Raw genomic sequence first — 27,802 nt, forward strand, 5'->3', positions numbered from 1 at the left:
ATGTAAGAAAGTAAACATCGATTTTGATTTCAAGATGACTTTAAGTGAAAGACTTTTACTGTGTGTGTGGACTCACACTGGTATGATTGTGATGATCTATGGTTTAATATAGACCAGTGTTCAGATTAGCTGTGGGCTGAATTTGATCATGCATGTTTGCGCTTGTCAGTATGTTTATGTGTGGGTGTGTGTGTGTGTGTGTGTGTGTCTGTGTGTGTGTGTGTGTGTGTGTGTTTCTCCACGCATCCTAATTCACTGCTGTTGTGATGCGAGTGTCCGGGTGGTTCACACTCTGTCGAAGGACAAATCAAACCTCTGATTGCATGCCATGATGGCCTTAACTCACTCAGAGGACACAAATAAATCTCTTGTCATCTGTCTGCCGTCGATCTCTTGGTGTGTCCTCCAAACCTCTGGATGAAGGAACTAAAGCCAGTCACTCATCTCATGAACCGCTGCTCTCAAGCAAAGTAAACAAGCTTGAAAGAAAATTGCTTGGTCTGTTTTCATCTTTCTCTTTGATTTTTCATTATGGCCAAACTCCCCAGGCTGTCAAAACAAACTGAAATGTAAAATTTTCTTCTGATTCTTGTAATTTGGTGACTCCACACAGGAAATTGTGGAACAGCAGAACAGCGTAACATCCAGTCAACAAGACTGGTTAGATCAATGCCTGTCTGTGTTAGAGAAGGGAGAATGAGCAGGTCAAGGTTGATTATGGATCTGACCCGCATGAATATGTATGCAAATCGATTCACATGTTCAGCAATTATTAACAAGATTGTTAAACAGAGATTTTGAGAGACATATACAGTGAAACCAGAGATGGATCCAATAACCAGGGATGTATCTTTACAGTATGGTGCTCAACACCTCCATAACACGTTGATAGCCTGAATTGCATGAACAAAGCACAGACATTTGACACTTAAAGTGATAGTTCCCCCAAAAATTCCCCCCATAAAATTCTGTCATTAATTACTCCCCCTCATGTCATTCCTAACATGTAAAGGTGATGATACACGGGGCAACTTTTAGGAGCAATTTTGCCGAGCGATGTTGCTTGGGCACTTTCCCATTGAGTATTGGCAACAAATTTGGATACTTTAGATCTGTCATGGGTCCTGTGTCTCGCCTGTTGTCAGCAACATTGCTCAAAAAATTGATTGTCTCAACATTGCTCATCACCTTAAGACTTAAAACTTTTGTTCATCTTCGGAACACAAATTAAGATCTTTTTGATGAAATCTGAGAGCTTTCTGTCCCTCCATTGACAGCTATGCAACTACCACGTTGACGCTTTAAAAAGATCATATAGAGATAGTAAAACTAATCCATATGAATTGAGCAGTTTAGTCCAAATTTTATGAAAGACTCAATCTCTTTATATGATGAACAGATTGAATTTAACATTAACAGGTTCAATGTTCACCCAAAAATTTACATTTTGAATATGCTTCCGAATTTGTTTATAATCAAAAATGCGCATGATCTGAAGTTTAGTTTGGTATAAAAGAAATAGACATGTAAACAAATATGTGAATTGGATTGCAATGTTTAGGCTTCATATAAACAGATCTTTCCGAATCTGAAATCGGACTGGATTAATTCCATTTGATAAATTACTGCATGTTTTCATAGTAGTGTCCAAAAAAACATAATTCCCCACTGACTTTCCTTGTAATGGACAAAAAAAGACATTTTCCAAATTACCTTTTTTTTGTATTCCACAGAAGAAAGAACATCATACAGTTTTGAAAGGACATGAGGGTGAGTAAATGACAGAATATTCATTTTGGGGGTACTATTATCTGTTCGCCCATAGAGAAATGGTATAACAAGTGATTACTCGTGTAAGGATAGGAGAATCTAGATAGGAGACACATAAAAAAAATTACAAAGTGAATTTATCTTAATCTTTTTAATCTTTCAGTTGTTTCTCCAAAAGCAACGAGACTACACTTAAAAAAAAAAGCAAATGGAGGGTTTTGCTTGAGTCTCTTGCAGCTTAGGTTTTTTTCTCCTGAGACACATGTATGTTTCTTCTCTGTTGTTTTAGAGGAGATCTAAACAATATCTCTCAGTGTGGAAATACAGCGAAGGTAAGAGTTTGCAATATAAACTCAAATATTTTTCATTCAGTTCTTTAGAGACCAAATGATCTGAGCTAGGGTATCTGCATTTAAAGTATTCTGTATTGTCTTTTTTTTTTTTTTTTTTTTTTACAGGGACAAATAATAATAAACATTTCTGTAAATGTGCCAGAATTAGCCAAAAGGCTATTTTTCATCTGTAGTCCCTAGACAGGTGGTAAAAATGTCACCCTAAAAGAGAGTAAAATTACATATTTGCATATGAAACAATATACAAATTACAATACAGATGTCTTTTTATTTCTTCAATGGAATTTTAGGTTTTAGGTTTTTTCCCTATCCATTCCAGCTCATCCATTTCGAAATATGAATAAGTTTTGTAAAGACATTCACACAATTTGTATTTGTGCACTAAAGTAATTTCTCACACTTAAGCTTATGTTCAATTTTGGTGAGCTCTTGCAAATTGTAGCCTCTTTTTCCTATTTGTAGTGGAGATGAGTGGTACCCGGTGGAGTCTTCTGCTGTTGTAGCCCATCCGCCTCAAGGTTGTGCGTGTTGTGGCTTCACAAATGCTTAGCTGCATACCTCGGTTGTAACGAGTGGTTATTTCAGTCACTGTTGCCCTTCTATCAGCTCGAACCAGTCTGGCCATTCTCCTCTGACCTCTGGCATCAACAAGGCATTTCCGCCCACAGAACTGCCGCTCACTGGATGTTTTTTCTTTTTCGGACCATTCTCTGTAAACCCTAGAGATGGTTGTGCATGAAAATCCAAGTAGATTAGCAGTTTCTGAAATACTCAGACCAGCCCTTCTGGCACCAACAATCATGCCACGTTCAAAGTCACTCAAATCAACTTTCTTCCCCATACTGATGCTCGGTTTGAACTGCAGGAGATTGTCTTGACCATGTCTACATGCCTAAATGCACTGAGTTGCCGCCATGTGATTGGCTGCTTAGAAATTAAGTGTTAACGAGCAGTTGGACAGGTGTACCTAATAAAGTGGCCGGTGAGTGTATATAGGTTGTTTTGGATAAATTCATCTGCCAAATAAATACATGTAAATGTCAAACAGACTTGTCTTACAAAATAATCATTCATAATCCTAAACCTAATATTCACATTTAAAAATCATTTTTTAAACAGCAGTCACAATGTCCGTCTTGATTTATAGGCAAATAATATAATGTAATTAGAAACCAAGAAAGCTTCCCAAAGCTCCATTACGGCCGCTCGTTTGTCTTTGTCACAGCAGCACAGGGTTGTTGTGGTGTGTAAACACTGATGATGTTCTGTCAGTGTGTTGGGATGGTTTGAATGGTTTGTCACATCATGTAAACAAATTACTGCTGGGGATGAGAGATTACACTCACTAAATCACTTGAGTATGAATTCATACTGTGAAAGGTTGACAAAAGTAAGGAGAACAAAAGCTGCATATTCATTATCAGGATGAGAGTTGTCACATCTTTTTATGGGTTCAAGAGCTTAGCGCTGAAATCCTATTGTAATTTTTAGGATTTTTGGTTACACTTTATTTTACAGTACGTGTACTTACAGTGTACTTACCCAAGAAATTACAGTAATAAAAGTAGGGTTAAGGGTAGGTTTAGAGGTTGGTTCAGGGTTAGTAACTAGTTGTAACCCAGTTATTGTAATTGCTATAATAAGTACATAGTATGTATGTGCAAAATAGGACTGTAAAATAAAGTGCTATACTGTTTTTTCAAAATTCAGCTTTCTGCCCTAAAAGTGATCGGGCAGGCCAAACTGTAAGTTGTAAAGGCTTGAAGCATTGAGGGGTGGTAGTGGCCCAAATAACCCCCAAACCAACCCTTCTAACAACATCACTGAGGCTCACCCCAATCGGCCTGACGATGGCGCTACAGTGATCAAGAGTATGAAATCGGACAGAACTCCTAAACCGTTAAAACTAATCCCAGAGCCATAGAGAGAAAGAGTTGCGACACTCCCATAGACCGCCATAGGAACTTTGGAATGCGGAAGTAACGCGTGTCGTGGAGCGGCCAATAGTTCCAAACACTGATAGTTTCTCCATTGAACCCCATTAATTTTCAGTGCTTCAGAAGTACGTTCGCTGGTAAATTAATGAAATTACTGTATTTTTTTTACTTTTACACACATTATTCGACCTCTCGTGAATCTAGTCTGTAGTTATATTTAATGTAGCCAGTTTTAGTAAATGTTTATTGGAAGATAATAGGTTAATTGCAGCGATAGCTTACGTGACCAACACTTCACTAACGTTAGCTAACTGGTAACTTGATGTATATAATATATAATATTTTTAATAATATTTTATATGTATGTATATATATATATATATATATATATATATATATATATATATATAGCCTATATATAATATTATATACATACACACACACAATTCATTTATTAAAATGGGTTAGGGCTATGCATGTGCTTATATGTATTTAGGAACATAGTTAATTCACTCATTAACTATCTCTCCGGTTTAATTTTATGAAGAATATTTTTCGGTTGAATATTTACCGAACATTGCTGTATATAGTCGTTGCTTTCTACGTTATGGGAGTAGTCTATTTCCCTCCTAAATCATTCATTTGTACATGCACAGCATAATTATTTATATTTTATGTTGGTTGGAGTTCTGAACGGACTGCAGACCTCTTTGCGTGATCGCGAAGGTAGGCTAATGGCTGAATCGGAATTTATAAGCAAGATCACGGGAATTAATAGCCTAATACAGCCTAGCCAGTTGTGCTAAAATAAATATCATGAGACGTCCATCATCAGATGAATGACATGGAAAAGTTAAGTTAGAGCCGCTAAAGCCAGTGCTATTACTACCCATGCGAACATGAACACTAAGCTTTTCCCTCCAAAAATATAGCCTAAAACTTATCTAAGTTGTCACCCTGCCTCTCCAAATGCAAAACTGACATTAACAAAACGCAATAACAGCTTAAAAAGTACTTGGGTGTGTGTTTTATTTTATATTTACCGTTTAATAATGCAATCGCTGCTGTCTGTCCATAGAAGAACATGACAGCCCGCATACGTTGTGGAACTATTGGGGCTTACATGAACCACGTGACAGCCGTCGCGGCGACATCAAAGCGTGTCGCAACTCTTTCTCTCTATGGCTCTGACTAATCCTATAGGTTTTTCACCCAAAACGTTTGAAGTGAGCATAGCCACTTTTACTAAAATGCCTATTACTCTTGAACGGAATGAGCTAATTTCACCAAACTCGATACACCAATGTACGGGCTTAGTCTGTGGTCATGTGAAAAAGGATGCGGCGACTGGCCACTTGGTGGCATTATAAAACAAAACGAAAACTGCTATAGCTACGCAACAGTCATTCCGATTGACTTGAAAACTGGCATGTGGTGTCTTGGTACAAGGTGCTTGGTACATTAGCGTATCTCGATAAACACGGTGGTCGCCGGACAATGAAGTTTGAGCACCTGTCGGACAAGGTTAATGGAGGCCAATCAGAATGAAACTCGCTGGGCCAGTTTGACTCATGGCCCCCTAGAGGCCTGAGAGAAATTTGAAAGAAATCGACGCTATAACGAGTTTTATGCCTCACGGTAAGTTTCACACATACAGATGATATTCTTATCATATGTTAGATCTTCTCTTTCTGAACCACTTTGCCTCAAGAACTACTGCTGTCAATCAAATCGTTTGTTAAATATTTGTGATTATTTTAAAAACCTACTTTTGCGAACAAGTCTGTTTAGGTCTTGACTCTTTAGGTCAACAAAAAATTACTTTACCCTTTGGACAGCTATAACAGGGTCCTTTAAAAATGGGCTTAGCAAAATAAAGCCTATAAATCCTAAACGAAGACACAAAACTTCACGAAATCAGGTGAGCATATGCAACTTATGATTCTAAACAAGCATGCAGACTTTTATGGAGATCGGACCATAGCTGGCGCTATAACTGTTCAAAAGCTTTAAAAACCCATATACGTATTGCCTGTATTGGGTGTGAATAGTCTTTTCCATCTATGATCTTGGTGGTTACAGACTTGTTAAAGAAAACATAATGCCTTTTTATGCATGTGCTTAAAGGCCTTAAGCACTTGAACCCCGATAATTGCTGTTTGCAAATTGTTGTTCTTATCTTTATTGCTTGCTTTATTGGTTTTATATTTTTGCTCTAAGAACTATGGAAGCCCTTTTCTGCCTCAAAGTAAAGATTTATACAGTATATATATATTAGTGCTGTCAAACGATTAAAATATTTAATCGCGATTAATCACATTAATGTCGTAATTAACTCACGATTAATCGCACATTTTTATCTAATCTAAATGTCTCTTGATTTCTTTTTGTCCCATTATTTTTTCTCATTTTAATGCTCTTATCAACATGGAAAAGTGGATCGGCTTGCTTTGTGCAAATGTTTTTTATTGAAAACAATATTGGCATAAACTGTGTTCAAATTCACACTAACATTCTCACTTGGAACAAATAATCTCTCACACAATGTAACACTGTCCATCAATAAAAGGGTGAAAGAAATACCGACGAGGTCCTGATATTGACGAGGGGCGGAGAATTCGCATCAGCTGTGTGTGTGTGCTTGGCCATCATCAAGTGGTATTCAGACTGGACGTGCTGCGATGATGATAGCTCAGTTCACAACGACAAAACACACAGATCACTTTGGTCTTGTCAATGGAACCATTTGGCAACTTTTTAAAAGTAAACTTTCCATTCAGAATCTTATTGGCATCCATTTCGGCGTCTCGCGCTCGTCATCCACTCAAAACGTAACGTTAACCAACTATTTGGCCGGCTCGCAAGCCCAAACAAGTGTGTGCGGCGTGCCTGTTGTTTTGTTTCCGGTCTAGCTAGATCCGCTTGCGCTTTCAAAACGTCCTCGCGCGGTGCAAGCCATTGAAATGAATGGGTTTCATAGCGCAGCGCCGCGCATGCCGCGTCCTGTTGGAAAAGCATGTGAAAAAAACTACAAAGTTTGCCAGTCCAAAAAGACCGTTAATTGCGCGATAAAAAAATGAACGCCGTTAAAATGGGTTTGCGTTAACGCCGTTAATAACGCGTTTAACTGACAGCCCTAATATATATATATATATACAGTATATAATTGTGACTCTATATATAACCATTATGTCTTTTATATATCACAATTTTTTTTTTTAATCTTTGAAATTGATTTCTCGTAATTGCCCTTTTCTATTTTATAAATATCAAGATATTTATAGCTTCATATTCCACAACTGTGACTTTTTTGTTATAATTGTGACTCTCATAATTATGACTGTATTTCTTGTAGTTGTAACTTTATATTTTACAATACGACTTTATACCCTCATCATTTTTATTTTGTTTCTCATAATTGCCAATTTATTTAAAGTAACTGTGACTCATTTATCATAATTGCAATGTATATTTCACAATGTACATTTTTATTTTATTTTAAATTAAATTATTTTAAATTGTATCTCTCAATTACTTTATTTTTTAGTCTGAGACGAAAGGCTTCCATAGAAAATAGACTTCCAGTAAAGTTTTTACAGTTCAAACCTCTGAACCTACAGATACTGTGACTTTTATCTAGCAGTTTGAGAAAACCCACTCAAGTTTCATTCATCTGCTGGTGAACTTATAAAAGCTCTCTCCATTTCTAATCATCAGGGTGAATAAGAATATTCAGAATGAAAGAAATGGAAAAAGAAAGCTCTTTGACAAAAGAGCAGATGATAAGGTACACCCTGCTGCCCTGCAGGTGACGAACTGTGCTCTTCTCTCAATGGAGGAGCCATAAATGTCCTAAAAAGAACATTGTGCCGTAAAATTCAGCGCTTTCTTAATATATAGGTTTTTCTCACAGTGTGTGTCTGTAGTAATTCTGTTGTACTTCAGAACTGGGTTATGATGATATTTCTGCATTATGATGTTATTAGGTGCATGATCCGGAGCACTATGGCTTTAGAAGACTGTGTAAAAAGGAGAAAATACATTTTATTCGGCATGCACACTGCATGAGTGTTGATGCATTCTTCAAAAGAAATGTAAGAATCAACACCTTTTTGTAGAAAATACTGAACTACATTTTTGCGTTTTCCTAAATTAAGATGTATGAGGTACTGTATATAAGTTAATGGAGAGTGTATCAGTGGTCCTTACACGTGCAAGTCACCACTGCGATGCCAAGGTGTCTATCACAAACTGGCTGTATTAACACACACGACGAAGAAGATGAAGATCCAAGACGAGCTTTAATAGTATCCACATGTAAATCCAAACATAGGCAGGCAAGCAAACGCAACCATAACACTGACGAGACCCGACAACACTAAACTGAGACAAGGGAACTTAAATACACAGGTAAATGAGGATACTTAAAGACACACACCTGAACTGAACAACGAATCACATTAGTGTTCGTCAGATTAGAACACAAAACCAACACAAAGTCCAAACAAAGGGAAACTGTGACACTGTGTTTGATTATTCTGGACTCTAGAAATGGAGTATTTTGGCTGTTTTATCACCTGCTATGTGAAATCCATTTGTCTGATCACTTAGACAAGTAATAGCACACCTATCTGCACAATTGCAGGTATATTTTTTTATAGCACAGACTGTGGGATGAGTTGCATATATTCTGAGCTGTTGTAAAATGGCCAATATGTGCATTTATATACTGTATGTGCCCACAGTCTCACTGTTAACACGTAGATATTAATATATAACGTTGACAGGGATAAAACATACTTTTTTGTATGTTTAGATAGATGCAAAAACGTACAATATGGACGTATTGGCAGCATTTATACGTATTTTTTACAGTTACGTACGTTTTTACAGCTAACAAAACGTAAAATATTTTAGAATCTTTTATATCATAAAGATATTTGCATCATTTTTTCATTCTAGAGAAACATTTTAGATCCCTAACCCTACCCAAAACCTAAACATAACCATTTATCGAGAATATGAAAAGAACAATGTAAAGGACAGAAATGTACAGGAAAATGAACAATGTAAAGGACAGAAATGTACAGGAAAATGACAATTTCAGTAACAATATAGCATTTAAAAGATATTTTGAGTCGCTGATCCCACCCCTCTAAACCTACCCAGAGCCTTTTCTTAAAACTACAGTTATAAAGAAAAACATAACAGACAGACAAGTGTAATCACAAGAATTAATTTATTGCAAAAATGTCAAAAGCGGTACCAAAAGTATAGTCCAAATGACAATGTGTTGCAGTCGCGGTCCTTTCGGGCGGTATAATAGTTTTGCTTGTGGCACAGACCACAATGTAAGTTATTAATCGATGAAAATCGTATCCCAATCCACTCTGTAAAGGAATGATGACTGAAAACATGTCATTAATATGAGAATTGAATACAATGGAATCAAAACATTAATGGCACGATTTTAATATTCATAAATAAGAATTCTTACACATTTGTACGTCTGTGAAGTAGTTTTAGTGTGAAAATGTAAATAAATGTACGTGTGGTAGAACCACATTTACATAAACGAATACTCAGAACAGTTGATTTCTATATTAATGTGGCATATTGCTATGGAGAATAGTTAGATTAGTCAGTGAACTATATTACTTGGAAAAATCAAAAATCGATGCTCAGTGCAAAGTGACTCTGATGGAGCTTTTAATTAACATGGAATCAAAGCCTCGAACCTAAACTTTGCATTCCTTGCATGCATTGATATTTCATTTTGCCATTGCAAATCTTGATATTTTTGACTTTATATCTCTGCATGACATGCACATGCTCGGAAAAGATGTAGCCCTGCCCCAAACACGCACCATTGGTTGAGCCAGAAGTTGAGATGTTTGGGTAGGACAAAGAATTTTAACACAGACAAAAATTGTTTTTAACATTGCTATTTTTAATTTTTTTTTAATCCTAATGCTGTTGCTGGAAATGTATTAAAGAAAATATTTTACCACTATGCATCATGCCTAAAAATGTAACTTCCTTTTCTACTTTATTTACTGATTATTTCACATTTAACAGCCATTTAATAAAAATAGCACACACCATATCCGCCTTGATTCATAGGCATAATATAATGTAATAAGAAACTGAGAAAAACCAGCAAAGCTCCATTACAAGCAGTGATATTTAATTCTGATGATGTAAAAATCTTGATATTTATGTCTTATGTTATACTTCTGCACAACAAAAGTAATGAATGTTTTCCAGACAGGTTTTTCATGCACTTCCCCTTATTATTGCTCAGACAAAATATTTTACCTCTATGCATCATGCCTAACAATAATGCACAGCCTTTTGTACTTTACATTAGAGCGGTTCATGGGGATGCAGGTTCGTGTAATGTCCTGATCTCATTCCCCACATCCTCATCATTCCTGTCTACCTCTACAACCCTTTCAATTATAGGCATAGCCCATAAATTACAATGAGAAAAAAAGGTTTTATAATAAAAGCAGCCGAGCTCCTCCCGCTGGTTCTAATTAACAGAACAGAGATAAGAAGCACCGCCTCTCTTTCAACCCACTGGCTAAATTGTAAAACGCTTCTGGGCAGCAATAAATTTGCTCAATTGAAGTCATTTGGGAAAGAAAAGGAACCTCACACACACACACAAAAAGGACAGTCTTCACCATACCGTTTAGCTCTAATCTGTTTTGTATGTCCACTCCATGAAACGTTCACAATCACTTCAGTGGTCAGAATGTAAAAACTTTCTCAAAACGATAATGGAATGTCATTCCAGTGGAAAGTCACTGCTGCAAATCTCACAAAGGAACATTTTCTCTCGGGATAGAAGATATGGCAGGACCATCACTCATTTATCTGACTACCGCAGGCCGTTATCTCGTCTCTAAGTAAAGAAGAACCAGGCTGTTGAAACATATGTAATGCTTTCAGTTTCCTATCTGAGCCACTAGATAGGGCCGCACTATCTTTTCCCTGGAAATGCTCAATCGTTGTATGTTCTTGCCAAGGTGAAGAATGAGATGGAGAGAATCTGCTGCTCCTGCTGTGTAGTTCTGACTCAACCAGGCCTTGACTTGTTTTGGGAAGTTTGTGGATTTTGCTGGCTGTCGAAGGAGGTATCAGGTGTGCAATGTAAAATATTGCACAGATATTGATCTAAAAAATAAATAAACATCTGCGATGGTTTTATTTTAAAATGTTTAAACCTGTTTGAAGTCTTGTATGCACACTGTCTTGTCAGTTGAGAGAGCAGTAATGAAATGGCTAGAGAGTGAAAAAGTGCAAAAGAAAAGAAACAATAAATAAAAAATATCAAACTGCTATGCACATTTCCCCAAGCACAGTCTATGTTTTCTTCTTTCTCCCTATTCTGTGTAAACACGGCTGCAAGCTCTTTGACATGTCAAGAATAAACTCCTCTGTTTCTGTGTGCATGAGTTTGCGTGAGAATGAATTCTGGAATTGTAGCTTCCATCGAGGATGGCGTTGTTTTGAATAGTGTGCGCTCCGACAAGCCACAAAACAAGCCACTGTGAGTCTGAGAGTGATGAGTTTCTGTCTTGTAGACTTGGCTTTAGTGATAATTTCTCAGCCTGAAACTTCAACTCAGTTTATATGAAACAAATTGCTATTATTGCTCAACACTTCCTAATCCCTATCCTCTAACTAACCTGGTTGTGGTCTGCTTGCTCGATTCGAGGCAATTTAAAACAGTGTTTGCTGGCATTTTCACATATTAAATGTTTAAGTATTCATACATTAGGGTCCGAAAGTCTGAAAACACATTCAATCTAATTTAAACCTGGAAATAATACAATAGGCCTAAATGAAATTATATTGGAGAAGACGAAATGCTCTTAAATTGCTGGACTCCCTGTATATGTTGGTAAATAATGTAATTAGGGTTTTCACGGTACTAAATTTCAGTATAGTCGGCATCAATACAGGCAAATTTTGTGATTCTCACTCTAGGTTACAAGAACGGTAGCGCAGAGCCTGATTACGCAGTTAGCTGACTAACGCAATTAGCGAGACAACATTATACCACCACTTGCTCCACACACATAATCTTATTTTTTTTCCAGTTTTCTTTTCAAGAGGCGCCATGGTCAAAATTAACGCTAGAGATTGTTTTTGTTTGCTAGCCACCATTTCTATACCGCATGTACTGTAAATGCAGCTGTTCATCACTGAATGTGTCGCGGATTGATGATGTAGTCTTCTTGATTCCTTGGTTCCTTGCCACTGTTGCCTTTGGCTTGCTCAGTTGGGGATATTCAAATTAAATGACCCATCACACCACTGATCAGCTCTACCAAACTTGGATATCTTTTTTCAGTAATAAACAAACACTGTTAAGTTGTTTTGATTGATACTGTAAAGCAGCTTTGATACAATCTGTATTGTGAAAAGCGCTATATAAATATATTTGACTTGACTTGACTTGATTGTGTCCGTATTTAGTGTAGACAACATGCTGTAAATAGAAACCTTTGACGCCCAGAGAGTGCTCAAACAAACACGAACAAGCAGTGTCTATTTTTTTTTTTTTAACGGTAGTACCAATACGTTTGGCAACACTAAATCAATATTGTATATATTATAAATGATTTTTAAAAAACCTGTTTATTTTATTACACGTAGTTGAAAAAACTAATTTTGCTTTATTTTGTATCTTGCATTCTGAGTTTACTTGATAACAATGGCTGTTTGGTCAAAATGATAGATCCTCTGATTTAAAAAAAAAAAACAAATTATTAAAAAACCATTTCAGAGCAAATTCATGATAAATTCCAAGATATATAGATATTGATTATTTTATAGCTCTGTTGCCAAACTCAAACAGGCAAGGAGTGTCGGCTATGGAGTGTCTGCACTTTTTCAATACATGTTTCTGGTCTTATTGTGCACAATTATTCCAGACATCCCCAACAGCAATTTCAAAGTCCTTCTGTTTCATTTCTTTACTTTCATTAACTGTTGATTGTAAATTTGCTTTACAGACTCTGTAATGTTGTCCAGATGGCTGTCAATTAAATTTGAGTCCTTGTATAAATTCCCTCTTTATTTCTGTGCCGAAGTCATGGGGACGGATCAGATGGATGAGTTGTGTTTCCTGTTTTTCATCTTTCTTGTTTCAGTCTTGCTTGAAGCTGGCATTAAATGATGTTGGCTGCAATCCTTACAATAAGAAAAATGCTTAGGTTATATTTAATGGTTTTGAAGAAGTTAATTTAAATCGGTTTATTGTGGGAACAAGGCATAATTGCCTCATATGCTATATATATATATATATATATATATATATATATATATATATATATATTACTATTAGTGACGTTTACATTAACATTTACGCATTTGCAAAACTGTTGTATCCACAGCGGCTTAGAGAGATGAAAAACACTTACTTTTGAATTCTCTAGCACTGAATCTAATGTAGTGAATTTTGTGGGGAAATCAGCAGAATTCTGTGGAATGTATTTCAGTATAGCAAAATGTTAAATAACATTGCTTGGTTTAGGGGATGTTTGTGTATTTCTATCAAGTGACATGAATTTGCTCAGAAATATAGTTTGATTTGATGCATAGCCTTTGACATCAACAAAATATATGGAGAGCATTTTTATTTTCTTCCCTTAAAGTTAATGACCATATTTATATGGTCTCATCTCTATGTACGGTCATATGGTTAGCTGCTTTTTATTATTTGGATTTAGCATTGTTTTTTTCCCCTCTGACTGATCAGAACCTACAGTATCTGTGTGAGTGAACTCAAACTTCATCATATTATATTCATTTCAGGCATTAGAGTCGTTGCAATGTCCTGTTATAAAAAGAAAGTGAAAACCAGACGTCGTACTGCTTGTTCCATCATGCTTAGCGAGGCAAATGAAACTGAAAAGCGTAAATCATGGGCATCTGTGTCAACCAAAATATCTCATCAGAAATAAACGCTTCTCTCCTTTGAGGTTTGCAAGAGAAAATGAGAGTAAATGCACAGAGAGGATGGAGAGATTTTGCTATGACAGTGATTGTGGTGGAAAAATGAGCACACACAAAATGTAAAATGTTCACCAGTGAGTAGCTTCTGGGTAACTTTGTAGCTTATAAATCCATTCAAATTTATCTAAAGTATAGTGTCCGTGTAAAAGTCACTTCCATGAAGCAAGCATGTTTTGGATGGTTGCCAGGGTGTTACTAAGCAGTTTTTAAAGTGTTCTAAATGGTTTTTAGCATGTTGCTATTTCAGGAGGTTGCTATGTAGGGGTTATGTAGAGCGAGGCAGTTGTAATGGCGAATACAACCCCGACAGGCTGATTAGGACCCCGACGCGAAGCGGAGGCCACTATAACAACCGCCTCGCTCTACATTATCCCGCTTATTACATGGCTACCTATCAAATAAATCAATAATTTGACACAAAATATTGATTTAAAAAGGAGTTTATTGATTTAAAGGAGTTTATCCTCCAGAGTGAACACAACTGTGTCCATGGCAACGCTCTGTTTTTCATGGCAACGGTGTGTTATACCAGAGACAATTTATATAGAGACATGCCACTTCCTCAATCCTCAATACAACTATATAGGGAAAACCCGTAACGCCAAAGATGGCGGTTGAATGCACATGCCCCGCCCCTCCCGCTGGAAAGCCAATCGTCTGCTTTTAACAGTCAAGCCGGGAAACATGTAAGCCTATCGTCTGGTTCCACTGACGCATGCGCACAGTTGAGGTTTGCGACAGCGGAGACGAGAACCCTTGCGCATGCGTAGTAAAAGTATAACCTGTGGGGAAAAATACCTTTTAAACCTTATTTTGGGGCAAAGTCATCAAACTTTTTCAGCGATTCTTATCATATTTTACTGCTGTTTCTATACAAGCAGTTTTTATGTCCTGGTGACCAGTGAAAGTGCAGTTCTGACTCTCTGCCCATTCATTTAGATAGGAGCCTGGTCTTGTTAGTCCGAAATAGCTGCCCGGAGGCGTTGCCAAGATGGCGGCCGAGTGGCATGACTTGCCTAAAAGGACTTTGGTTATACTTGGTTACACTTAATGTTGTGTTATCAAGAAATAACAGACCGCATTCTACATTTAGAATTCAACCAAGCCATGTAATAAGGCATTGTAAAGGTGGTTACAGTCCAATATGTAGTTTTAGAGGGTTGCTTAAATCCCTTATACCCCTTATTACTTTTATATAGTAAATGTGATAGTGATGTTTGCCTTGCCATTATAGTAGAAGAAATTGAGCATTTTATTGCATGGCATTTTAATTACCATATATTTTGTCCCAGTCCCTCTAACATTATCAGCTTCACAATGACATCAAGATAAAGCACAATCTGTTCCTGCTTCCAGTGGAACAGAGTCTGATTGGATCGTTTTATCATAGTCATCACGATTATATCATAACAAACGCCAATCTATTGCATTATCACCACCTAAACATACTTGTATCTGTGTGAGTCATTCCTGAAGGTCACTTCCTGTGGTTCTCATGGCCTGATGTTTGGCCTTGCAGCTGACGGCTAGACTCCTGTGATCTTGTGTTTCCCCAGTAGGATTATGGCCTTATTGAAATCCCTATCAGATTTTTGCTTCTCTTCAATCCTTTTCTATTCCTTCTGCAGAAATGCTTTGTGCATCTCAATGATATATCAGCCATTGTGTTCAACTTGTCTGTTTTTTCCCCCTTGTCTCTCTCTCTCTCTTTCCAATAATCCATTCTCCCCAGGCAAAGGTCAGGGTGCGTTCAGTTGTGGCGGCCGGGTACCAGCGAGAAATGCTAAACAGATGCATACAGGGAGGGGTAGAGTTTCATTCCTCGAGTCTGAAATCTTCCAGCAATAGCTAAAAGTTTGTCTGGCATCCCTGTAATGCTTTTACATTAGTCTCAGACTAATAAACCTCAATCCCCTGATCTCAAATGGCGCTTTACCAATCTTTAGCCTCATTGTCAGAGCGCCAGCCTCCCACGCCGGAGACCCGGGTTTGAGGCCCGCACAGAGCGGGGCGATTAGGAACCGGAGGGGTGACGTTGGTGCCGTGACCCGGATGTGAGTGAGGTTAAGGGAGGTGAGTGTAACGGAGGCTAGCTAGCAAGAGCTATGCGAGTAAACCTCACCTTTGATCTCAGGAGGCGCTCTAGCAACTGATGCTAGAGAATGCGGTTTTTAGCCACCTTGTTAGAGCACCCGCCTCCCATGCCGAAGACCCAGGTTCGAGGCCCGCACAGAGAGGGAGGAGTAGGATCCGGAGGGGTGACATCTATATATGATTTTCTTTTTTTTCTTTTTTGATTATTATTTTATTTTATTTTTACCTTTATTTAACCAGGTTAATCGGTTGAGAACAAGTTCTCATTTGCAACCGCGACCTGGCCAAGACAAGGCTAAAAGTGCAAGGCAACATAAAATTACACGTTGTGTACAACATTCAAATATATAATCACACATAAAAATGTTCAGGTTCAATTACGATGCTGAACATAAAGTACAAAAATTGACAAAAATTAGGGTAAATTGACAAAAAATTAGGGTAAAAAACACACGCAGTATAGCTGGAGGATAGATAACCTGAGACAACATGACTAACATGGTGAAGTGTAAGCTATTTCAACATAGCTATTGACACAGACAGAAGCAGGTATATTAGGCTGCTGTCAAGTTAAGACAGAATGCACTGATCCAGTATACTGATACACATGCGTTTTCTCAACTGTTTGCGTTACTTAAGACATAACCAACTGTTTAATTGAAAACTCGCCAAGATGGGTATTTTGACATAATTGTCTGTGTATTTGACCTTTTAGGCACAATAAGATACGAGAAAGAACTCAATTCTGTTCACGTGAACTGTTTGAGAAGCAGCTTTATGTGCAAAAATCATCTCTCAGGGAGCGAGTACTGAATTGAATTCTCTTTCGTGTCTTCTTGGGCTTAAAGGTGCAGTGTGTGACTTTTAGCGACATCTAGCGGTTCGGTTGCGAGTTTACACTAAGGGCTCAGCCCACCGCTCACCCCTCCCTTTCGAAGAAGCTACGGTGGCTAAAACGGGACAAACATCGTCGTCTGAGAAAGCAGAGAATAGCCAGCGTAAACCAAGTTTCTGTACCACAGTCCATTATAAACCACATCATGGATAAAGTTTCAGGTGAGGATCAAGGGTCTTAATACATAATATAATAATAGTAATCAGCTGATTGTCTCACGAACGTAACCAGCACATTCTCCCCACATAGCAAACCCATAATACAGCGATGGAAAAGAACCACATGAAACTATGCAACTATATATTTTTTCTAACAGGGTAGTAAAAGTTTAGCTGGCTAATATGAGCTGTTACTGTGGCTGAGCTGGTTAAAGCGTTAAGCCTTGTTTAAACTCGACGCGTCCGCATGAGCCCAAAGGTGCGTGCGGCAAAAATAATGTGATTGTAACAGCGCGCGTGCCTCCGCATCTCCTAGACACCACTTACTACACACAATAGGCTTTTTTTCTCTGATTTTGGAAACTAGATCGACTTAAAATGCTTCCAAGATCGACGGGTTGGTGATTCCTGTAGCTAACTGTTTTACTGTCAATGACAAGAGTAGGCTACTAATCAGCTGTCTCACGAACTTAACCAGCACATTTATCCCCACATAGAAAAGCCATAACACAGCGAGGGAGAAGAATTAAGTTACATGAAACAATCCAACTACATATTTACACCACTGACAAGGGAAAAGTCACTACTCACGGTGTTTATGACTAGCTTCTTCTAGCTTCCTGCGCCTTCTCTTTGAAGGTACTGACGAAACGCGCTCTGTAGCGCTGTTTGTTCGCGTTCGGCTACTGTAGAAACATGACGTCACAATATGTCGACCGTCATAGAAGGGGATTCCCGCGCCTATGTAGATATAAATGCCTCATTCTAAGGTAATAAAAACATTACGGTTTATTAAGTAAGTTCTTTATACACCACTGAACACATAGTTATGGATGTCATATTGCATTTCTGTTAATAGATACTCAAAAATGTTACACATTGCACCTTTAAATGGTTTAAAATTGCTTGAATGATTCAATTCTGTCAACTGTCCGAAGTGTTTATGAAGAACTGTCCAGGGGACATATATATATATATATATATATATATATATATATAGATAGATAGATAGATAGATAGATAGATAGATAGATAGATAGATAGATAGATAGATAGATAGATAGATAGATAGATAGATAGATAGATAGATAGATAGATAGATAGATAGATAGATAGATAGATAGATAGATATATGCACATTTACAGTATCTACAGTATTGATATACGTGTTATTGATTATATGCGTTTTCATTTTTGGCTGCAATAATGATTAAAAAAACTACTAGATTCTGGGGGGACTGTTCTGTTCTAGCCCAGTAATTCAAGAATGCAACTTCACTCGACATATTGGAATAACTGTCTATTATGAGAGCTGAATGAGTCGTCAGAATCCTTCTAAAAAGAAAGTATCCTTCTAAAGAGGTTCATGTCTCTGCCAGAGCTAATTGGTCTTTATTTCATGAGGGCAGAATGAGGGATAAACCTGTGTCTCTCTGCCAACAGCATTCTGACAGCTGAGAGGATAATTAACATTTTCAGCAGTCATTATCCATGCTTAATGTGTGTGTTTTTTTACATTAATACTAGGAGCATTTAGTATTTGTTTAGTTGTTTTATGATTATTATGTTATTTATATTTATATAAAGTGACCGAGGCTGGTTGTCATACTTTTTATTCCAATGAATATCCCTCAGAGTTTGTTTACTTTTGAAAGTCTGTTTCTGTATAGACACAAGTCTTGAAGACCAGACCGGACGTATCTCTGAAATGCCAAGGCTTGTGTGTTGCTTTCGTTCAGCAGTGGTGAGAATTTGCCAACTGTGGTCCGAAGAGGGACAAACCACAAACCGAAAGGGTGTTGGGTGCCCAAGGCTCATTGATAGGCTATTTATTATTCGAATTGGCTGCCATACCAAATCACGCATACAGTATGCTTGCTTTTCTGTTTAAATTATAGGCTAGTCGTGGTTTGTGAACATACTTTAATAACAAATATTTTTACCGGGAGCGTTTTGTGCTGGGTTGTGTAGGTTGTTGCTAGGCAACACATAAATTGAAACTATTTCATGACATTCTATTTAACATTTTAAAGAGGAAGCGCATCTCCTTGCACCCTTAAAGGGACATTCACACTAAACTTTATGTTCCATTGACTTCCATTCATATGCAAACGAATGTGTCAGACCGCAAACAATGTCATATCACGACCACTGCAGTGTCAGAAGAAATTTTGCATGCTCAAAGTCTGCGGCTTTTACCCTTTTACCCTATCCCATGCTATTCAAAATCCAGTGTGTTTGAAGATACAACATGCTGGGTATACTGACAATGAAAAATAATAGGTTTTAAATAAAGTTAGCGATTTCAATCTTAGAAGTTGCATTCTTGAATGACGGAATTGTTTGTTAAAGGTTTTAGTACTTTAACTTCCATTATTTGTAGGTCTGACCTCCATGCGTCACATCTCACTGCCTAGTTTGGAGATGTTTCATGATAGGACGTTTTTCCCGCCTGTAGTGCCAGCACAGGTATCGCCTCTGCTTATTTAAGTGTTTTTATGCATTTCATTAACCCAATGACAATTTGATATAGACTGTATTTACTCAAAGGAGAGAAGCTATTACGGTTTTCCTTCGAGCCGCACATGTGCTAGACACACCAGTAAGAGCTAATCTGTGGATCTACATGTGTAATTGTTTTGCAAGAGAGATGGGAAGTGTGTGTGCAGTTTGAAGCCATTCATTAGCCCGACTAGCTCGTTTGCTTGAGGCCCTGATGGTTATTGCTGTTGTAGAGATTATAAAGCAACAGGAGAAAGTAGGATGAACAGACTGTTAAACTCGCCACATGTGCCTTAATGATCAACTCACCATATGTTATTTAGTAGCAGGATATTCTTTTTAAAACCATCCAATCACACAGAATGAGTTCACAACGGCCGCTGAAACCTGGAATGGCCAAAATCGGAGGACGTTCTGGAACGTTCCAGCACTCATGCTAATTCAGAATGGCAGGAGAGTGTAGAGGGGACATCTGTTGGGTTTAATAAGGTCATGCTGAGCTCTCTACAGCTGCATCTGAGGACCCTTGCCCTCAGCAAATGGATACGCTGCTGCTTCAGATACGCAGCTATGCAATTTACAGCATGAAGGTTGTATGTGGTCCTCTGACGGTCGATTATTGAGTGGGCTTACTCAACAATTTCAGGTTTTAAACATACCTTTTGAAACTTTATTATCATTTAATAGTTCCCAAAGAAAATGTGAGTACTGTTATGCAGCTGCTGCTCTGGGTGGTTGCATACAAGAGCCTCTCCTAAAGTTTTATTCTTGTCTTTTCACCAGAAGAACTTTTTCTTCTTGTTACACAAATCTTATCACCTAAAAAAGTCTAATCACCTACTATAGTAAAGCAATAGCACACCTCTTGACAATCATTCATGCGTTTAGAACAATTGGTGGAGGATGCTTTTTATTTTTCATATACGTTTCATACTTTTTACAAGTATTAAACTCTAGGATAACCATAACGATATCTATATTAGCATCCACATCAGCGCAAGATTTCATTCTGTTTATCATAAGCGCGTGCTGCAGTGCTCGAGCTCTATAAAGCAGGATGGCTTCTGATTGGCTGTCAATGTTTTTATCGTTCATCCAACCCGATCTCACAACCAATTCGTCCGAATTTGACGAGTGATTAAAAGATGGCTAATTCGTAACAATTCGTACGACCTCACTCGTACGAATTAGTACGATTTTTGCTAAATTGTACATATTTGACGAGTTGCCCAATTCGTATGAATTTGTACGAATGACATACCCCTGACCCCGCCCCTAAACCTACCCATCACGTGGGTTTAGACAAATCGTACAAATTCGTACGAATTGTTACGAATTAGCCATCTTTTAATCACTCGTCAAATTCGGACGAATTGGTCGTGAGATAGCGTTGGTTCATCAGCTGAAAAATAAATCCTCTGCAAGTGATTCCAACAATATTGTTCCTCTGTGCCGTTATCGTTATTGTGGAGTGTGGTTTCTGCTATTCTGTTAAATTTAGAATGATTTTTAGAACTATATCTGTATCGTTACAGTTATGATCCTTGGAGTGAACGGCCTTAAGTATAAGCAAAAGTAATAGTAATGCTTGGCTTGGATCGCTGGTGATTTACTGTTTTGTTTTGGTTTTTGCTTCCAGTTTCTCACTGTCTCACACTTTTTTTCCCTTATGACTAAAGTTTTTTCCTGCTCTGTTATGTGTCAGAAACAGTGCACATGGCGATTGGTCGGCTAGATTTCAAACAAGTCTGCATCTGAGGCCAAAGTCCCTTTCAAGGAAAGTCTGTTCACTTGTTGGCCATTTTTGCAATGCCTCCAGGCAGCTATTTCAGGCATCCAAGACCAAGTCACACAGTATCTATTTAAATGGGGGAGTCTTGAAATCTCAAAAAACTGCTTGACGAACTCACAATTAATAGATCAGCAACAAAATCTGTCATGAACTGTCCCATAATGTTGTTTCTTATGGTTAGACCAGCCAATGCACATGTGCAATGACTGCGATTGAGCGTTGCTCTTTCTCCCATTCATAAGTAATGTCAGTGAGTGCACCGTCTTTCTATATATAAAGTCTTTGTCTGAGACTACTCGAAGCGTGTAAGTGTCTTAAAGAGGGAAAAATGATTACACCTCAGTGTTGCCGTGTCAGATTATATTATATACTTTGAGCTTGTTTTTTCATAAAGTCATTTATAAACATTGGCAGCCCCGGCATTCCCTCCATTTCCATCCTCACCTTCTTCTTTTTATTTCTTTGATTCGCTCATTTCAGGCATTTTCTTTCAGGTTTTTCTTTTTTCAGACCAAGGCGCTTACTTTTTTTGTAAGATATGGCAACACTGGTGCACTTTTATAGGTTTGAGATTTTCCCCTTTTCTGTATGGTGACATGAGTGTCACAGAAATTACACACATTTAAAGGAATATTACAAGTTGAGTACAGGTTAAGCTCCTACAGCATTTGTGGCATAATTTTGATTACTACAAAAACAATGGGTCCAATTTTTGGAGGATTTAGGCAGAAACGTTAAAATGATAAAATTATACATTTTATAAAAGCACTTTTCTGTAAAAAAAAAAAAAAAAAAAATAGTATATATATATACATTGAGCTGTAAATCTGTCTAAATTATATTTTGGGGGGGTTTATATCAACAAAGTCGCTATTAAAATTGGATATACTTTACAGAAGGCTAGTAAACAATAACTAGAAAAGGTTGATAAGCAATTTTATAAATGTAAACTCTGTGTTTAACTCTGTGGTGTGTGTTTAGTTTTGTGCCTCCTTGTCACAAAGGTCTGATGGTTAGGGATCTGTGATTCTGTGTCCAACCAATGTGTCAGGTGTCCTGTTCTCAGAGGGTCTCCTTCAATGATCTGTGTCCTGAACAGCAACTGATGAAGTCTGTTTTCAGCTATGCCTGCATATCCACGTTTAATCACCAATTAGCAGCTACTCTGCATCACATTAAGAGACTTGCTGAAGCATGCAGTTACAGCTGGCTCCTGATTCTCTGAAAAAATGTATTATTTCATCATTATGAGCCAATACAGAGAGATAATAGACAAGAGATTAGATGTAGTTAGTTGAGTTAGCTGTGTTGGCCAGTTATGAAGCTTCATTTTCAATTTCAAAATGAGTTGAATTTTCTTTTGCAGAACCAGAAAATCAAAAGCTGTCTCAAAGAACGTTGAAGCCTGGACAGCAAAGACTTCTTATGGGCGAATTAAGACATTTACTTTAAAACTTGTCTTAATCTGTACAGTGTAAAGAACTTTCATATCCTCTGAACATATTTATTATGCGTGTAATCATCACCGAGGCCTTGATATTGCATTGAAGTGCAGTCAGTTGCCATTTATGGACCACATTTCCATGTTTTTGACACTTTGGTGTTTGCTTGAGGCTGATTTATGTAACTGAGAACCCCTCTATCTCAGAATACGTGCATGACATCCTCTCACAGGCTCTTTAAATCTGTGGTTAAGAGGGAATGCAGCAAGGTCTGTGTTGTGAAGTGCAACAGATATCCATATTGAATGACTCAATTTTTGTCGGATGATAAGACATAATGCTTTGAAAAACGAGCCTTTAACAACATTGTATTGAAATGCTACACATTTCTGTAAGAGGATAGCAATCTATTTTTAAAAAGAGTTATATTCTGTTCTGTTTACTAGACAACATGACATGGCATAATCACAATCCCACAACAGTGTGCTTCAAAAAGGAGGCAGCTATGTTTTAAGATATCTTGTTTGGCCAAAGGTAACATCTCATGTATTCTTGTATGGGGAAAGAAAAATCTCAGTGGAAAAAGATAACAAATGACGTAAAAGCAATGTACATACTTTTAATTCGAATTAAAAATTAAACTGATTTTAGCAATATGTTTCAATACGGACTAGTCCGTATTGAAACATATTGCTAAAATCAGTTTAATTTTATCTAATTAAAATGTACCCTTTTTTGTGTGTAGTGTATTTTATGCTTTGTGCATCATGCCATTACCTTGCAGCACGTTACATTTCATTGCCAAAGGTGAAAGAAATGCAATTTAAAATTATAAATAGGATTTATCCAACTAAAGATTTATTAAAACAGAGATTTAAAATGGATGTAGGAAACTGTAACTTCTGTGAAATTGAACCCGAAGATTTGAATCATCTGTTCTGTTTGTGTGGAGTTGTAAAAATGGTTTTGGCTGGACCTTCAACAATTGTTCGTCTCCAAAGGATTTCAGATGATGAATCTAACTAATGATATAAAATTTGGTATTTTTCGTAATGATCACAATGATTTTGGCATTAACAGTGTAATTTTGTGAAGTAAACATTTCATTCATAAATGTCGTTTTTACAAGACAATTCCTAACATTACTCATTGGAGAAATGAGTTGAAACTTTTTTATAACTCTTTGGTATTGATTAAGAACAAGAATGCTAATGGCTTCTTTTGTAAACAATCTTATTGAATGATTGCCCTTTTAATTTATTTTCTTTTGAATATGTGAATGCCATTTTTGCCATAACATGCTCCATGTTCTTCTGTTCTTTTAAGTTTTTTTCCTTTTCTTTTTCTAGGATGAGCACTGTAAGCTTGTAGTACGATTTGACATTGTTCCTGATTTGTTTATATTTGCTTTGTTATTTAATAAAAAAAAACTTTAAAAAAAAAACGTTACATTTCATTTGTAACTAAGCTTCTCATTAGATTTTGGAACAGAACCATTCATTCTTTAGTTCATTTGAGTAATGGTGCCTTTCTGCTCAAATTTGTACATTTGTTTGTTTTACTTGTTTTCCAGAAAATGTAGACAGACAGATAGATAGAGATTTTATAGAAAATAGATTTTAAATGTATTTTTATCCCATTGGCAAACAGCTTTTTTCTCTCGTTTTAGGCCTAAATCTAACTAAATAATAATAAATAAATAAAAAGTCCTTATGCAATTTTTGCTTGTCATGTAAACATACCTTGTTTTAAGGATGCTTGGATATCTTTACTGCATAAGACATTTTTTAGCAGTGTATGTACAGTATAACAAAACCAATGTAAAGAGTAAAAGCAATGAAACTGGTGTGATTTATTGCATACGCTAACACAAAGGAGCTTAGCATATCATCAATCCAGTCTGTGAGACTTTGGCCATTGGCCTCTAGAGGTTTCGATTGTTTAATCAGCTATTTTTTTCTTTATCTATCCACCAGGACCTGCCTGCAAGTCAGCATCCCCTAAACTGGAGCGTGAGGAGCCCAAGTCTGAGAAACTGCTGGATAAGGCCAGTGAGAGCGGAGCCTCGTTGAACGAGCTCTCCACATCCAGCTCTGAGACCCACTCAGAGGCCACGTCTCCCCAGGACGGGGGCCCCATCCTGGTGTCACGTGGTGAGGTCGTGGGGGGCTCCCTGGCCCCATGTGGCGCCCTGCACTCTGTATCTCGGCCTCCAAGCACTCTTACTCTCGGCCGACCGCCCAAGAAAGGTTCCTCCGTGCAGTGGATGGAGCTGCCGGATAAGAGGAGAAACAGTGAGCTGTTTCAGTCCCTCACCAGTGGAGTGGGTTCACGGGAAGGTGGGGGAAGCGGTTTAACCCGGAGAAAGACTCTGGAGAGGCCCAATGCAGAGGAGGAAATGAAAGAGTGTATCCGAGATTTCCGAAAGATCAAGATCCCCCCGGCGTTCCCAGAGCGCAAACGGCAGTGGCAGTCAGAACTTCTTCAGAAATACGGCCTATAAGGGAAACTCAGGATAGGGAACTGTTTTAAACTATCCAATATTCTCAATCGCACACAGTAGATTGTCCATCAGACTTTGAGGTCCTTAAGAAAACTTGAGCCAACAAAACATGTTCCACTTTGTTCCATTTTCGTTCAGATTGACAGCACCGTTGATGTCTTTGAACTAGACCTTATAAACTTTCCAAAAAGTGGTGATGGAGAACTTTTTGACAAAGAGCCATTCCATCTACAGTCATTTAAATAAACCTTTCCATTATCCAGAAGGTCTGCAAACAGGGCTCATAGGATATCTCTTTAAACTACTGAACTGACCGACTATCTTTGGTGATCTAGCCAAAGTGGAAGTACAAATAAATCCTTGTGGTGTCCAAAAGAGTGAAGCGTCACTGTGCATTAACTAGTTGTTCAGTTTGGTTAAAAGCAATGCAGATTTAATGTAAATGCAGTTGTCTCTACCTACCTTTGTTTCAGAGGTGAATTTAGATGTAGATGATTAGGGCTATCAAACAATTAAAAATTGTAATCAAATGATCATATGCTAATTAATTAATCAAATTGCAGTTACATACTATATCAGTTTTTGCTAAGAAAAGCCCCCAAGTGTAGGCCGTTCACATAGGACACTTGTGTTCCGTATTCACCATTTCTTATTGTTTGGTTTATGTACACTTGATGTCTTTGGGCTTTGCATTATGTCTTTATCTGTCATATCTTTTTTCCAGCATATCACAAAACCGTTTTATGTGTATTTCATTCGCTTCCATTCAGTTGCTCCATCTTGAAGGTAAAAAAAACACGTCCTTTGTGAGCGGCTCTTTACTCATTCTGTGCTGCTTTTTCTTTGGTAAGTGTGGTGATTACTAAATGATTGTTAAATTGACAGACATATATTTAAATATATTAAAAATATAACCTTATATTTGCTAAAAATCATGAAGCTAGAATTGAAAGGTACGATGAATACAGTACACAATCTAAAATCCTAACTGAAATATAAGAGTCAAATGAGTAACAGATACTATATAATAGATGCATTTTCTTCTCATTCCATCCCTTTAAATGAACTAATTGTTGCATTTGTATGATGGGCCACAATAAACATCATCTCTGCACTGGTTCTTCTGTATGTGAGGTTTCTCAGAATGATGCATAGAAATTGTCTGGGCCACGTTTTGTTATGTGCCATTCATTTTCTAAAGTGTTTTTATGTGTGTGTGCTTATGTCTTTTCTTTCATGTACATTTTTTAGAGCAATTTGTGAAGGACATTTTGATTTGGAAACAAAAAAAGAAGGAAAACCAAGGAAGTGTGTTGCTACAAATTATTCATAAAAACCTATTGTTGGTCCCAGGGCCAAGGGAGATGAAGAGGAACACCAGGGCCCTTAATTTATACAGTGCAGATTGACCTCCAAAGATGATCCGGCCCTCGTTGTTCCCCTTACAGTTTGCAAAACATTAATGTGAAATTAAGAATTGATCTTCGTGACACAAATGAATTCTAGTTTATGTTTGAGCCAAGCAAGATTTATTTTAAAAATGGAAATAGCCATGGCGTTGCGCCAGCAGTTTAATCCACGTGCTGAAAACGGTTCCAAGATATTGTTTATGGCAGTGCGTCATCCCAGACTCTGGGAATGATCTTTCCATCTGCCGTAGGCTGTGTATCAAATGTCAGTGAGCATTGTGCATTTCCATCTCCATAAAGACTTGTATTTGAGAGATGTTTGATGATCGCCCTCCAATTGATGTGTACGGTGTTCTGCGTATGTTTAAAGCACAATATTCTGTAAATGCCGGTTTGAGACATGACATGGTCTCAATCCAGGACACAGGTTTGAAAAGCACAAGGCACAGTCGACTCTGTCATCTTAGAAATATAGTGTTTTAATGGGTTTAAATCAGGGCTTAGTGTTAGTCTGCTGTGAAAACTGAAATGCTCCAAAATTTGTAAAGACATTAGTTGTTATTTGTCGATTTGCCTCAGTGTCCTGTAATAAAAGTGTCATGTTATGAATGGGTGATTTAATGTGCATTTTTTTGCCTCATTTCATTTGAACAGATATTTTTTATTTTTCTTCTTCTTTCTTTTCAATCTCTTGGTAATTTACCTTTCAGCGCTTTTATTCTCTCTTTTTTTACTGAAGAAAATGTCAATACCAGCCTGTTCCAGGCATTTTAACATTTAAAATCTGTTCACTGAAAATATATATTTTTTTTCTTCAGACAACACAGCATGCCCTCGCTATTCATCCTGACAGAAGAGTGTTGCCATCTACTCTTACAAGTGATTTTGGGCTTGTTTTTCATCTAGACATAGCGT

The 27,802-nt window shown here is 37.4% G+C and overlaps 1 protein-coding gene and 1 long non-coding RNA gene across 4 annotated transcripts in view; both read left to right on the forward strand.

Moving 5' to 3' along the window:
• kctd8 (potassium channel tetramerization domain containing 8) overlaps positions 1–25,586 on the forward strand; it is a 37,198-nt gene extending 11,612 nt beyond the window's left edge. The window contains exons 2-3 of one of the 3 annotated variants that reach the window (XR_008807062.1): positions 1,734–1,770; positions 24,952–25,091. Coding sequence is in view for 1 of the 3 variants with exons in the window: in XM_056250167.1 (XP_056106142.1) it covers positions 24,952–25,478 (527 nt within the window). In the remaining 2 variants the exon portion in view is untranslated. Of the gene's footprint in view, positions 1–1,733; positions 1,771–24,951 lie in introns of all 3 variants that reach the window. The other 2 variants (XR_008807061.1, XM_056250167.1) reach the window with 2 other exon arrangements.
• Positions 25,587–26,254: 668 nt separating this feature from the next.
• Positions 26,255–27,496, forward strand: LOC130084707 (uncharacterized). The gene is made up of 2 exons (XR_008807056.1): positions 26,255–26,324; positions 26,730–27,496. It is a non-coding gene; the product is annotated as an uncharacterized LOC130084707 (long non-coding RNA).
• Positions 27,497–27,802: the final 306 nt, after the last annotated feature.

This window comes from Rhinichthys klamathensis, unplaced genomic scaffold, assembly GCF_029890125.1.
Source record: "Rhinichthys klamathensis goyatoka isolate OS25496 unplaced genomic scaffold, OSU_Roscu_1.1 h1tg000068l_1, whole genome shotgun sequence".
Taxonomy (NCBI): domain Eukaryota; kingdom Metazoa; phylum Chordata; class Actinopteri; order Cypriniformes; family Leuciscidae; genus Rhinichthys; species Rhinichthys klamathensis.